The sequence below is a fragment of the Hyperolius riggenbachi genome, chromosome 3 (assembly GCF_040937935.1).
Source record: "Hyperolius riggenbachi isolate aHypRig1 chromosome 3, aHypRig1.pri, whole genome shotgun sequence".
NCBI classification, from domain to species: Eukaryota; Metazoa; Chordata; class Amphibia; order Anura; family Hyperoliidae; genus Hyperolius; species Hyperolius riggenbachi.
Window position 1 is genome coordinate 491269604 of NC_090648.1, and position 16102 is coordinate 491285705.

Consider the following 16102-nt stretch of genomic DNA (forward strand, 5'->3'; position numbering starts at 1 on the left):
AGTAAAGAGGCCCTGTAGTGACATGTAGCAGAATGCAGCAAAGAGGCGCTGTAGTGACATATAGCAGAATGCAGTAAAGAGGCCCTGTAGTGACATATAGCAGAATGCAGTAAAGAGGCCCTGTAGCGACATGTAGTAGAATGCAGCAAAGAGGCGCTGTAGTGACATATAGCAGAATGCAGTAAATAGGCCCTGTAGTGACATATAGTAGAATGCAGTAAAGAGGCCCTGTAGTGACATATAGCAGAATGCAGTAAAGAGGCCCTGTAGTGACATATAGCAGAATGCAGTAAAGAGGCCCTGTAGTGACATATAGCAGAATGCAGTAAAGAGGCCCTGTAGCGACATGTAGTAGAATGCAGCAAAGAGGCGCTGTAGTGACATATAGCAGAATGCAGCAAAGAGGCCCTGTAGTGACATATAGCAGAATGCAGTAAAGAGGCCCTGTAGTGACATATAGCAGAATGCAGTAAAGAGGCCCTGTAGTGACATATAGCAGAATGCAGTAAAGAGGCCCTGTAGTGAGATATAGCAGAATGCAGCAAAGAGGCGCTGTAGTGACATATAGCAGAATGCTGTAAAGAGGCCCTGTAGTGACATATAGCAGAATGCAGCAAAGAGGCGCTGTAGTGACATATAGCAGAATGCAGTAAATAGGCCCTGTAGTGACATATAGTAGAATGCAGTAAAGAGGCCCTGTAGTGACATATAGCAGAATGCAGTAAAGAGGCCCTGTAGTGACATATAGCAGAATGCAGTAAAGAGGCCCTGTAGTGACATATAGCAGAATGCAGTAAAGAGGCCCTGTAGCGACATGTAGTAGAATGCAGCAAAGAGGCGCTGTAGTGACATATAGCAGAATGCAGCAAAGAGGCCCTGTAGTGACATATAGCAGAATGCAGTAAAGAGGCCCTGTAGTGACATATAGCAGAATGCAGCAAAGAGGCGCTGTAGTGACATATAGCAGAATGCAGTAAAGAGGCCCTGTAGTGACATATAGCAGAATGCAGTAAAGAGGCCCTGTAGTGACATATAGCAGAATGCAGTACAGAGGCCCTGTAGTGACATATAGCAGTATGCTGTAAAGAGGCCCTGTAGTGACACATAACAGAATGCAGTACAGAGGTCCTGTAGTGACATATAGCAGAATGTAGTAAAGAGGCCCTGTAGCGACATGTAGTAGAATGCAGTAAAGAGGCCCTGTAGTGACATATAGCAGAATGCAGTAAAGAGGCCCTGTAGCGACATGTAGTAGAATGCAGCAAAGAGGCGCTGTAGTGACATATAGCAGAATGCAGCAAAGAGGCCCTGTAGTGACATATAGCAGAATGCAGTAAAGAGGCCCTGTAGTGACATATAGCAGAATGCAGTAAAGAGGCCCTGTAGTAACATATAGCAGAATGCAGTAAAGAGGCCCTGTAGAGACATATAGCAGTATGCAGTAAAGAGGCCCTGTAGTGACATATCAGAATGCAGTAAAGAGTCCCTGTCGTGACATGTAACAGAATGCAGTACAGAGGCCCTGTAGTGACATTCTGTTAAAAATTTACGCATTGAACCAGTAACGCGTAAAAATATATGTGTTAATGTTCCTGGACTAGCGGGAATGCGTAAAAAAAAAAAAAACGCAATGCGTCCCGCCGACCTCCGAGGTCGGCAAGCTGCCAGCGGGGGACTGGAGCAGCAGTGAGTGACTACGTGGGCACAGGATGGCTGCATGGGGCTGGTAGAAGCCCCAGGTAAGTGAAACTCATTTTTTTATTTTGCTTGAACCTTCCCTTTAAAGAGGAACTTTAACCCAGGATAGAACTTCAACCCAATCAGTAGCTGATACCCCCTTTCCCAAGAGAAATCTTTTCCTTTACTCAAATAGGTCATCATATTGTGGTGAAACCCCTCCCACAGTGTGATGTCATGACCATGGTCCTGACAGTAAGCTTTCTGTGAACCTCGTTGCATTGTGGGAAAGAACAGCTTTTTCTAACTGCCAAGCCAGGCAATATCTGCCTCTGTGCATACAACTCTCACTAACGAACATTCTGTACAGATCACCTGGCAGAACTAAAGATGTCACCCCCAGTGATACATTTCACACTGTAAATCAGAGAGAGGAAAGATTTTACAATGGGCAAACACTGACTAAATAATCTATAAATGAAATTTGTAAAAAAAAAAAAAAAATTTAAAAAAGAAGCTATTTTTTTCATCATGTTATGTTTACTGCAGTTCCTTTCAGTGGTTCACACTTGTGTTGAGTATTGCAGGCTCACCTGTTACCCTGCTGCACCCCCTGCCTCCTCCTGTGTCCGGCGTTTGAATTGACACCAGGGGCGCCTGTACCATGTGACTCTGCCGCATGTAGTAACAGCTTTACATGCAACAGTGTGGTAAAGGCAAATCAAAAAGGCTGCGGATACTGAAAGAGGTGAGAGGGGGTTCACGCCAGGGCAGCAGATCGAGCATTAGACAGATCTCTCTCTGATAAAATCTGATCAGAGAGAAATCTGTTGCCAACCTATACACTGCAGGCCCATTCAGCCTAGCAATGCCACCTGCCTGGCTGTCATTCTGTCCCACCCACTCCCCCGGTACTGTATAAACGCTTACCTGCTACCAAATGCCTGTAGGGCGTAGCGTGTGCATGACATCACACACACAGGCACTTGGTAACAGCAGGGCTTTGGAGTCGAGGAGTCGGGGTCTGAGCAATTTTGGGTACCTGGAGTCAGAGGTTTCATAAACGGAGGAGTCGGAGTAAAGAGATGATTTTTGTACCAAATCCACAACCCTGGTAAGAATTAGACTAAGGAGTAGAGGAGTCGGAGTCATTTTGGGTACATGGAGGAGTCAGAGTTGGAGTGGGAGGTTTTACAAACTGAGGAATCAGAGTTGGAGTCGGATGTTTTATAAACTGAGGAGTCAGAGTTGGATGATTTTTGTACTGACTTCACAGCCCTGGGTAACAGGAGTTACAGCGGAGGACAACAGGTGTCACGCCAGCAGGACAGGTGAGAAATTACAGTGCTCGGGCACCGGGAGGGCATTTTACACTGGAGGGGGGGGGGGGCAGCTGTGCACCTGATCGAGCACTTTCAACTGAGATTTCACTTTCGAACCATTGATTGGGCAGCCATGTTGCGGCACTAATTTTCATTGGATTGGATAGAATGATTGTGTCCGGACCAGCCAGGGTCACGGCGCTGGATTAATGACGCAGCGGTGAGGGAAAGGTTCTCCATGGGCTGTGGGGGATCCGGGGAGAGCTGCACCCGCAGGATATACGCTTCCTGTCCACAACCAGGCTGCCTTTCTTCAATATAGCCGGAGAATGAAGTGTGACAACGGAATTAATGAGCTGCGGTGACAACAAACTGTCACACGCCGGCGTTTCATCTCGCTGGGATTTCATTATACGCTGGAAGAGGAATGGCATCCGTCTGGCATTAAGGGGACGCAGAGGCGAGGCAGCCATCAAGGAAACACTCCAGGCAAACAGATAATAACATCCTTTACTTCATTTATATATACAAATGTCAGGAGTGTTCAGATCCACCTGGGGATGATGGGAAATCTTTCATTATACCGGGATGTGGCGTGTGATCGGCCTTGCATTGGCAGAACCTACCCTAGAGCGGGGTGTACTTAGGTGAAGTGGTGCCTCTATAGTAATTATGTACACAGCCCTGACATATAGTACAGAGAATATCAATTATTATGCAGTGTTCTCCCCAGGCTCTTTTAGCTGGTGCTCCACTCCGCTAATTTTGGGGAGCACCCGGCTGTCATCGGCTCACCTCCTCATCCTCCTCATATGCTGTAAGCAGAGATGCACCAGCATTCTATCCCCCCCTCGCCCCCCATATGACTACTTTTTCATGCCACCCGGCTGGAAAATAATTATTAGGAGAACACGGTTATTGATTTATAAAGCGCCAACATATTCCGTGGCGCTGTACAAAGAAAGAAAAACAGACATGGAGTAGATAATGAAACAGACAATCATATACATCAGCAGGGTGGCTTAGTGAATAGTGCCCCTCGCCTTGCAGCGCTGCAATCACGGTTCGAATCCCAGCCAGGTCAACATCTGCAAGGAGTTTGTAAGTTCTCCCCATGTCTGCGTGGCTTTCTCCAGGAACTCCGGTTTCCTCCCACATTCCAAAAACATACAGATAAGTTAACTGGCTTCACCCTAAATTGGCCCTAGACTATGATACACACACTACACATAGACATATGACTATGGTAGCGATTAGATTGTGAGCTTCTCTGAGAGACAGTTAGGTAACAAGACAAAATTCTCTGTACAGTGCTGCGTAATATGTCAGCGCTATATAAATACTTAAAGTACACCAGAGACGAAGCACCCTCATGTATTTTACCATATATATCAGTGTGAACATTAGAGAAACCGCCTACCCTGCTCTCCGTTTCATTCTTCACGGCTCAGCTCTTAGCTTGCTTCTCATCAGCCCTGATAAAATCCCCGACTGAGCATTCAGTCTGGCTTTGCTATGATTCCTGAGCAGAGCCACAAGGGGGCAGGCTTGAGCTTGAAAAGAAATCAGAGAAGACAGATTCAGCTATAATGATTCCTGAGCAAAGCCAGACTGAATGCTCAGTCGGGGATTTTATCAGGGTTGATAACAAGCAGGCTGAGCAGTGAAGAATGAAACAAAGAGCAGGGTAGGTGTTTTCTCTAATGTTCCCACTGATATATATGATAAATACATGAGGGTGCTTCCTCTGGTTCCCTTTAAATAAAAAAAAATGCATCAAATGTGGACACTGGTACAAAATACAGAATTAGTAATTACAATGACAAATGTAACATGGTGAATAAAATGTATAACGGAGTGCAAGCTATGAAACAAATAACTAATTCCAAGACTCAAAAGGGTGAGAGAGTCCTGCCCTTGCGAGCTTACAATCTAAAGGAATGGGGGGTGGGTGGACAAGAGGCGGGGCAGTATACAATATTCATACCTAGTGGCAGTGTGAGTTTAGGTTATCTAGTAAGGGGTACAACTTGGCCAGAGGTGGAAGAGGTGTACCGGATAATAAAAATTGATCCGTTTTCCATTTATACAGATTCGGTGGGCATCAGTTTTTCATGCGATTTTCCATTCTGTTGCCGTCACCTCCCACTTGGTATGCCGGTCACCGCATTCCTCCGCCAACACCGTCCATTCAGTTACTTGCACGCTAGGAACGCCAGTATATCGATCCCAGAGCCCCATCAGAAGCAACAGGCTCCCAATGATTTACAAAAGACCAATGGAAATCATCCCTGACCACCCGGGAAGATTCTCAATAGTCCACAAACTCAGTGAAGCAATGAGACTCCTCCCTTGGGAGGGACAATTCCCATTGGTCTGTTACGGGAGCGTGCTGGGGCTCGGATCAGTTTAACTGTGTTTCTAGCGTGCAGGGCCGCAAATAAACAGCGGCAGAGGACCCGAATGGATGGCGGCCTGTGATGATTTTACAAAACTGATGTGATGCGCAGCAATTTTTTTTTTTTAAAAAGGGACATCGTCCGTTCTCATAGGCTAGCATTGATTCTGTCGGTCCCCCATACAGCGGAATGTTGCCATAACTGTAAAGAAGCATTATCCAACAGGTTTGTTAAAGGGGATCTGAAGAGAGAGGCATATGGAGGCTGCCATATTTATTTCCTTTTAAACAATGCACATTGCCTGGCTGTGCTGCTCATCCTCTGCCTGTAATACTTTGTCATAGCCCCTGAACAACTTGTTTCAGGTGTGCGATTCAGACACTACTGCAGCCAAAGAAATCAGCAGGACTGCCAGGCAGCTGGTATTGTTTACCAGGAAATAAATATGGCAGCCTCCATATCCCTCACATTAGGTTACGTTACTATCTAGTTATCTGAAAACTAAACTGGAAGGGTCACTTTAATAGCATGGTTTTGTGAGCAACAGGGCTGTGGAGTCGGTACAAAAATCCTCAGACTCCACCTCCTCAGTTTATGAAACCACCGACTCGGACTTCAGGTACCCAAAAGGACTCCGACTCCGACTCCTTAGTCTAATACTTACCAGGGCTGTGGATTTTTGTACAAAAATCATCCGACTCAGACTCCTCAGTTTACGAAACCACCAACTCCAACTCCAGGTACCCTAAAATTGCTCCGACTCTGACTCAAACTCCGATTCCACAGCCCTGATGAGTAACCTGCTAATACCAACAGTCCAAAAATTTGAAATTTTATTCTGTAAGACCTGGTAATTTTTGAGAAAATCAATTCTAAAAAAAAAAATGTAATAAAAAATGCATAAACCAGTAAAATTACATTTTACTGCAGTACACTGAGGGCACAGGGGGACAAAGGTGTGACAGTGAGGGACACTAGAGGCACAGGGAGGCATAGAGTAGATACAAAAATGGCAGAGTGTTTTGACTTACGGACAGATTCAGGTTAAGAACGAACCTACCGTCCCTATTTTGTTCTTTAATCAGGGGATTCCTGTATATGTATATATATTTATCTCTTAATGAAAGCGGAGGTACCTTTTAATTTGTGCTGCTGAATAAGCCCATGAATAGCATTTATAAAATCTGATCCCCTCCCCGGTTATGTCAAACCTGGAATAGTGTAGAGAAAAACCCAACCTAGAAATTAGTGTAATGGGATAATAGGTGCACCCTAAAAAAAAATAAAAAATGATAATGGTGTTGAATGTTCCCATTATCCCGCTAAGCAGGTCTGACAACCTCTCCGCCGTAACCTTAATCACTGATGTCGCCTGCCGCAGTTCAGCCATATGCAGGCATTTGTTTTAAACTATTAATTCTTGATTAAAGCTGGGTCTTTGTTGGAGGGATCTGCGGTGTTGGCAAGCGAGTCATTACCAAACCTTCAGCTCTTGTCCTTGAGAACCTGTCTAAGTGCTTCAATGAATAATGAGAAAAAATAAATACTAATGGCTGGCGCACATTAATTTACATTCTAATGCAGCACGTCTTACCGCTACTTGCGTGGCCACACTTGCCTCTGAGCCTGGACTCCAGCGAAGGGGCCATCCCGCAGCAGAAAAGACACCTGCCATACTGATTCCCGATCCCTGTATGACTGTGCAGAAGTGTTACCCAATACGCAAAAATGCACGCAACCATGCGTTGTGATTCCACAGCGAATAAAAATGCATTCATGGTAAAATCAGAGGGTGCAGTCTCTATGCACTTTGTGATGTCCCTGCGCGTTGCATCACCGCACGTTGCCAAAAGCAGGCCCATAATCTTGCAGATGGAAATGAGGCCTTAGGCAGCTCGCACTGGAGCATTTGGAAAGTGTTATGGCAATGTTTCTCAATAAAGCTATTCACATTGCAGCGTTGCTATGTGGATAAAATGGCAAACGCTCTACATCATGTACCATTTTTGGAGCGATCGCAACGCGATTCTGGTTCCACAACTAAATTGCAACCATTGTACAATTCCTAAAAAAAAAAAAAAAAAAAACAGACCCCAAAATTGCAAATCCCAATTGCAAGTATGTATGTATGTATGTATGTATGTATGTATGTATGTATGTATGTATGTATGTATGTATGTATGTATGTATGTATTATGCAATCCTGTGTGCAATGCTTGGCAATCCAGAGTGAGCTGAACTCCACCCAGAAGTCCCTTCCCTGCCACACCCATTTCCTCCTTCTAGGACAGATTGCCTACAGTTCAGTATTACCTGGGGTGAGTATCTGGTAAGGTGGGGGGCTAGCCTGATAAATATCCCATGCGTCATCTGGATGTTTGCAGGATGGAAATAAATAAATGTCTTTGTATTAATGCCTGGAGAAACTGCTTTAAAGGACAGCTGAAATGAGAGAGTCCCCGTGGCGCCCATTTTTTTTTTTTAAAATGCCAGTTTTCAGGGCGTTACACAGATTTTGGTGGCTTAGAGGTTAGCGCTCCATGACACTTCCTAAAAACAAACCATCACTTCTTATGTTTCTGGCACAAAACCGATGCAACCCATCCTTCTATTTCCAGCTGCAAGGTATACATGTGTATCTTGTTGTTCAATCTGGGACCATCGAATCAGCGCATTTCTGCTGTAAGTTCATTGTATAGGTTTTATTGCTCATCTCCGTATAGCTGATATCGGATTCCAGCATGACCACCTGATGAGCAATGCAAAGTATCCTATATTTCCCCCAACCGCCACCATGCTGTACCTGTACTATGTCCCAAAAAAGTTAAAGGCCAACTGTAATGAGAAGGATATTGAGGCTGACATATTTATTGCCTTTTAAACAACACCAATTGCCTGGCAGCCCTGCGGGTGTATATGGCTGCAGTAGTGTCTGAATCACACACCAGAAACAAGCATGCAGCCAATTTTGCCAGAAACACCTGATATGTTGCATGCTTGTTCAGGGTCTGTGGCTAAAAGTATTAAAGGCAGAGGATCAAGCAGGAAAGCCAGGGTACTGGAATTGCTTAAAAGGAAATTAATATGGCAGCCTCCATACACCTCTCACTTCAGTTGTCCTTTAAATAGAACACCAACACTTGATGCACGTTACAGGTCTTTCTGCAGCAGCTGACCGATATGATATTCCTCCGCTGGCGCCCTTACCTGAGGTAGCACTGCTGGTCCGTGTCCTGCCAGTCTGTGTAAGGAGCTGACCTGAGGGACTTTAATTGGCACTGCAGTAATGGTGCCCAGCGTCTGCGGAGAGAGGAAACAGAAACAACATGATTAGTTCCTCGCTGCGAGCCTGGAAACCCGTGCGCTGTACAGTCACTATAAACAAAAGCAACATGCTGCTCACACAAACAAGGTAAGCAGGAAATAGTTATTTAATCAGTGCCACTCGCTCCAAACTCCTCTCCGCACGCCGCGTCTGCTCAGCCGAACGACCGCGGAGGGGAGGAGCATTCCAGGCTGGATAAACAGCTCAATAACGAGAACTCCGTACTGCAGTATTGATAGAGAATATAATTGGTATATTATAGTGCATATAACACACAAACATACGTCAAAATGCCCCGTTATGCCTTTATACATTTCAATAGGCCGCACACACCTGGCTAGTGGTGAGATGTACCCCCAGCACTGCTCCCGACATCTAATCCAAAAACCACAACAAAGCCATGCTGCCTTCATTCTACACATCCCTAGAAGAGGTGATGATGTCACTTCCTCCTCTCACCTCCTGGTTGGTCAGCAGTTGGTAAGAACAGAGGAATGTTTATCAGTTCACTCAGAAGTTGCTGCCCCTCCCCTACACAGGATGGCATGTCTACTTTCTGACCAATCAAAGCAGAGGATTCTCATAATATGCTTCATTTGGGCGCCTGATGCGAGTAGCAGCCACTGATGCGAGTATCTGCTGCTACAGAGAGTTTAATGGCTGTAGCCGATCGTTGACAATCGGATACAACTAAGGAGCCAGAGTCTAAGGTCAATTACTATGTGGGTGTTAGGTTTAATAATATTATGGTAGGACATTAGACTATGACTATGGTAGGATTAGATTGTGAGCTCTCCTGAGGACAGTCGGTGACATGACTATGTACTATGTAATGTGCTGCAGAAGATGTCACTGCTATATAAATACATAATAATAATATGGTAGGACATTGGACTATGACTATGGTATGGATTAGATTGTGAGCTCCTCTGAGGACAGTTAGTGACATGACTATGTACTCTGTAAAGTGCTGCAGAAGGTGTCAGTGCTGTATACTATAAATACATCATAATAATAATAATATTAAAGGACAGACTAGGACTATGGTAGGATTAGATTGTGAGCTACTCTGAGTATAGTTAAAGAGACACTGAAGCAAAAAAAAAAAATGATATAATCAATTGGTTGTGTAGTACGGCTAATTACTAGAACATTAGTAGCAAAGGAAATATTCTCATATTTTTATTTTCAGTTATATAGTGTTTTTTATAACATTGCATCATTCTCTAATATTTGCAGTTTACACACTACTCAGCATTCTAAATGATTTTACAGAGCAGAACAGTGAACTATTGACCTGTCCTCTGCAGAGAAAAAGAAAATACAGTGACTGACACTTGAGATAATGAGCTTCAGAAGACAGAGCTCTCTGCGACTTTGAAAGTCTTGGAGCTCAATGGCTCTTTTGCATAGATAACAACTGGAGTTTCTTAACTCTTCCTGTACTGGAAACAAATATTAGACTTATGTCTCTGCTCCTAATGTTTTATTTCTTAGCTGTACTACACATACAAATCATTATATCATAATTTTTTTTGCTTTGGTGTCTCTTTAAGTGACAAGTCAATATAAGCATGTACACCTTATGCTGAATGTAGCTGTGGAAGAGGAGGCATGGTTGTCCCGCTGATTGACTCCCACAAGTTGTCATTAGGACAGGCAGTGTCATTTTCATGTTGGATTCCTTTTTTTATGTGGATGCGAACAGCTTGTTAATCAACTCCAGCTCTAACAATACAACGTGCATATTGCTGCACATTAATATCGCTGTATGCCAAGTGGGTAAGGTGATAGCAGGTTTACCTGGCGGGACATTATGCTGCTCCACAGGCACACAGGAGAGGAAGACATATGAATGAAGGCAATGGCATGCTTTACAATGCACTCCCATAATCCATCTCACAAACTGCTCACAGGGCTTTCAGTACCACTATATGCTGGGAATACATGATGCATTTTTGTGGCCGATTTGGCGATCGATCGTGTTTCAATTCATTTTTCCGCTCGATTCTCGTATCTTTTGTTATCAGTTTCCATTCACTTGAATCAGAAATCGAGTGGTAAAACGATTGAACGTGAGATCGGACATGTCAGAAATGATTTATCGAACCATCTATCTGCCTAAGGAACGCATGGTTTATTCCCAGCATTAGATGCGCTGATAATTGTATGAACAAGCAGCGCTCGCTGAAATCACCACTGTAGCCTTTCACTGTTCTCATAAATATATTTCTGCAAGTCGCCAAGGGTAAAAGGTCTGTAATTACGCTGTACATGAAACCAAGAGAACAACTGCCCTTCATTACCCCTTAAAGAGAAACTCCAACCTAGAATTGAACTTTATCCCAATCAGTAGCTGATACCCCCTTTTACAGGATAAATATAATGCTTTTCACAAACAGACCATCAGGAGGCGCTGTATGACTGATTTTGTGCTGAAACCCCTCCCACAAGAAGCTCTGAGTGAGTACCCCGGTACTCTGGGCAAACTGCCACAATGTAACAATGTTCACAGACAGGAATTAGCTGTTTACAGCTGTCTCCAACAGCCAAAACAGCTAGGAGCAGCTACATAACCTGCCCACAGTAAAAATGTCACCATGTAATAAATGTCAGAATGTAAATCGGGCGGAGGAAAGATTTTACAATGAGCAAACACTGACTAAATCATTTATACATAATTATGGTAAGAAAATGAAGCACTTTTTTACTACATTATTTTCACTGGAGTTCCTCTTTAAAGGACACCTGAAGCAAGAGGGATATGGAGGCTACCATGTTGATTTCCTGTTAAACAATACCAGTTACATGGCAGTCCTGCCAATATCTTTGGCTGCAGTAGTGTCTGGATCACAACCATGAAACAAGCATGCAGCTAATCCAGTCCTACTTCAGTCAGAGCACCTGATCTGCAGGCTTGTTCAGGGGCTGGGGCTTCAGAGGCTAGATACAACAGTGCTACTCAAAATAAGTGATCATAGTACTGAGAAGTATATCTAGGATTATTAATCACTACATCTGCAGCAGAAGGATCACATACAATAGATACATTCATCCCCCAACAAACACAAAACAAATAAGGTTGCATCCATTGCACATGTTTTTAATCTAGAAGATGTTTCATTGATCTAACAGAGAAATCTCTTCAGTACTATAAGGCTACTTTCACAATGGGACGTTGCATTTTGTCGCAACGCAAACTAACTAAACAATGTCCCAAAAACACAATGCAACTCTATGCCCTGTTATCGTCGCATACAGTAGGGCATACAGGCAATGAAAAGTATTCTTCCAAGTCATTACTGAGCATGTGCAAACAGTCTAACGCAGCTAATAACGTGTATAACGCACAGCATGCAGCACTTTCTAATAACGCTACACGTTACACACAAACGCAACGTGTGCGCTGTGACTGTCGCACATACTTAGTATTGCTGTACGTTAGTCCACCTTAAAACATTTTCTAACGTGCGACTTTAAAGGGGAACTGAAGAGAGAGGTATATGGAGGCTGCCATGTTTATTTCCTTTTAAGCAATACCAGTTGCCTGGCAGACCTGCTGATCCTCTGCCTCTAATACTATTAGCCATAGCCCCTGAACAAGCATGCAGCAGATCAGGTGTTTCAGACTTTAAAGTCAGATCTGACAAGACTAGCTGCATGCTTGTTTCTGGTGTTATTCAGATACTACTGCAGAGAAATAGACCAGCAGGGCTGCCAGGCAACTGGTATTGATTAAAAGGAAATAAATATGCCATCCTCCGTATACCTCTTACTTCAGTTCCCCTTTAACGTCGCACTGTGAAAGAGGCCTAAAGGTGGCCATACATACAGGGCCGTGGAGTCAGTACAAAAATCATTCGACTCCAACTACAGGTATCCCAAATTGCTCCAACTCCGACTCCACAGCCCTGCCTACATCAGGTGACCTGGCGGCCAATTGAACATCTGATTCCGATTATTATGATCAAATCAGATGAAAATTGGTGCAGCAAAAAGCATGCCCGGTCGGCGACGCGACCAATTTTGGTTGCATGCAACGATCGGACATGCTGCAAGATGTAGGGCCAAAGTGCTTGATCTAGTGCACGGCCGTAACTGCGTCAGGTGTGACGGAACCCCCTAGTGTAAAATGGGATTACCCCACCCTCCATTGCCCTAATGCATGAATGTTTTACCTGTCGGTGTCTGCTGCTGGCTCCGTCTCCACATTCTTACCTCCATACATGCTTCCTTACGCCGGCCCCCAAGTGGGGCATGTGTATTGGGAGGAAGGCAGCAGAGGGAGCCAGCGATGGACACCACCGGGGGTGGCGGCATCACTAGGCCGATTTCTGCAAGATTTTATGCTGAAATCGATCAGGAATCGGCCTGCGGTGTATGGGCAACTGACAAACCTCTCTCCAATCTTCTATCAGAGAGAGATTTGTCTCCTGGTCGAATCTGCCCCCTCATTGCTGAATGTATGATCACCTTAAAAGTTAAAGGGAACCTAAACTGAGAGGGATATGGATTTTTCCTTTTTAACCACTTCACCACTGAGGGGTTTTACCCCCTGAGCACCAGAGCAATTTTCACCTTTCAGCGCTCCTTCCATTCATTCGTCTATAACTTTATCATTACTTATCGCAATGAAATGAACTATATCTTGTTTTTTCCGCCACCAATTAGGCTTTCTTTAGGTGGGACATTATGCCAAGAATTATTTTATTCTAAATGTGTTTTAATGGGAAAATAGGAAAAATGTGGGGAAAAAAATAATTTTTCAGTTTTCGGCCATTATAGTTTTTAAATAATGCATGCTACTGTAATTAAAACCCATGAAATTTATTTGCCCTTTTGTCCCGGTTATAAAACCATTTAAATTATGTCCCTATCACAATGTTTGGCGCCAATATTTTATTTGGAAATAAAGGTGCATTTTTTTCAGTTTTGCGTCCATCCCTAATTACAAGCCCGTAGTTTATAAAGTAACAGTGTTATACCCTCTTGACATAAATATTTAAAAAGTTCAGTCCCTAAGGTAACTATTTATGTATTTTTTTTAATTGTAAATTTTTGAATTTTTTTTTAATTACAAAAAAAAAAAATGGGGAGTGTGGGAGGTAATGAGTTAATTTTTTGTGTAAAAATCATTTATTTGTATGTGAAAAATGTGTAGGGTGTAGTTTACTATTTGGCCACAAGATGGCCACAGTAACTTTTTGTTTTAATGCGACCTCCAAGCTTCCTTCCGGAAGCTTGGAGGAAGTATAAGGAGGCTGGACACGTGAGTTTTTTCTCACAATGATCGCGCTGCCCATAGGAGAGCAGCGGATCATTGTGGGGCTTAGATCAACGAACGGGAATGGATTTTCCCGTTTATTGATCTCCGGGCGAGCGGGCGGCGGCGTGTTTACTAGCGGCGGGCGGCGTGTTTACGAGCGGGAGCGCGGACAGCGTCGGGAACGCGGAAAGTACGGATTTCTCCGTCCCTGGGGGTTAAAGGATGGAAAAAGGGACGGAGAAATTCGTACGGGCGGGGGTTAAGTGGTTAAATAATCCCAGTTGCTGGACTCTCCTGCTGATCCTGTGTCTCTATTACTTTTAGCCAAAGCCCCTAATCAAGCATGCAGATCAGGTGCTCTGACTGAAGTCAGTCTGGATTAGCTGCATGCTTGTTTCAGGTGTGTGATTCAGCCACTACTGGAGCTAAATAGATCAGCAGGACTGCCAGGCAATTGGTATTGTTTAAAAGGAAACATCCATATCTCTCTCAGTTTAGGTCCACTAGCAGGCGGACACTATTCAATATCTTATTGAATGTAGGAAGCCAAAAAAACTCTACTACAACAGACAGAAGATGAAGACTCTGCCTTATTGTATCTTTGTAAAAGGTGTATATTGGAGGGGGGAATATTTCCCTGCACACAGCTGACTTCCTGTCCGCTGCCCTGAAGCAGGCCCTGGACACAGTATCCCAGCAGCTGCCATGTACTGACAATAATCCCCCAGCAGTTGGCATTTATTCCCCACATCGGAGCAGTGGGTACGCGTTCACCAGAAGGGTTTTATGATCATTCGCCTTTAAACAGCGAGGAAGGGAGCGAGCTCAGCGCCGCCTGCCCTTTAAGTGAGTCAATCGAGAGCGGCAGCTGCAATAACTGTTAAAGGTTACTGCATGAACTGAGCGGATAAATTAGTCTTCTCTTACAACAAACACAGCTTAGAGCATCTTAATAAAAAGGGGGCAGCCATGCAGATTCACCACATCCATCCCTATCGATCTGACATATCCTGCGAGTGAAGGAGAGGCTACCTACACTCTGACCTGTCTCTGCTAGAAATACTGATATTAATAACACAGACAGGGTAATCATCCCCCGACTGTTATCTGCATTCCTCCCGTCATACCAGCATTCACTTCCATGTTAGGAGATGCTCAGCATGAATACAATGCCCTTTATATAAACTTGTGTCAATTATTAGCACAGCAATACATGATTGTTACTATTATCATTTATTTACATATTTAAAGAGAACCAGAGATGAAGCACCCTCTTGTATTTTACCTTATAAATCAGTGGGAACATGACAGTAAACACCTAATCTGCTCTTTGTTTCATTGCTCTCTGTTTAATCTGACTGTTATCACCTCTGATAAGAATCCCCGACTGAGCACTCAGTCAAGCTTTGCTACGGAAAGATTATAGCTGAGTCAAAACTGGAAGAGATCATTGTCAGAAGAAAATGGTGAGCTTCTGAAAGGAACTGATGGCAAGGTAACTATGTAATGTTCATTTGAAGTTACCTCATGTGTTTATTTTAAATAATTTTACTCAGTACAGGTTCCCTTTAAAGAGACACTGAAGCGAAAAAAAATATATGATATAGTGAATTGGTTGTGTACTATGAATAATTACTAGAAGATTAGCAGCAAAGAAAATATTCTCATATTTTTATTTTCAGGTATATGGTGTTTTTTCTAACATTGCATCATTCTCTAATATGTGCAGATTACACAACACTCAGCATTCAAAATGATTCTTTCAGAGCAGTCTGTGAACTAATGACCTCTCCTCTAGCAGAGAAAAACTAAATAGTTGAGATAATAAAAGTCAGAAGACAGCCCTCTCCACGACTTTTGAAAATCGTAGAAATGAATGGCTTTTTTGCACAGATAACAACTGGAGTTTCTTAACTCTTCCTGTACTGGAAACAATTAGACTGATGTATCTGATCTTAATGTTTTATTTCTTAGCTGTACTACACATACAAATCATATCATCATATTTTTTTTTCTGCTTCAGTGTCTCTTTAAGTCCCATCATGAATATGCAGCCCTGCACAGAGTCACACAATCAATGTGCTTTACATTCCTACCTTTTACATTGGCTCGG

At 43.5% G+C, this 16102-nt stretch overlaps 1 protein-coding gene across 4 annotated transcripts in view; it reads right to left on the reverse strand.

The window, feature by feature from the left end:
* Nucleotides 1-16102, reverse strand: part of PHF21B (PHD finger protein 21B) — a 553372-nt gene that overhangs the window by 431260 nt on the left and 106010 nt on the right. For all 4 annotated transcript variants that reach the window (XM_068278191.1, XM_068278194.1, XM_068278195.1 and 1 more), the window contains exon 3: nt 8606-8698. In XM_068278191.1, the coding sequence (XP_068134292.1) occupies nt 8606-8698 (93 nt within the window). The remainder of the gene's footprint in view (nt 1-8605; nt 8699-16102) is intronic.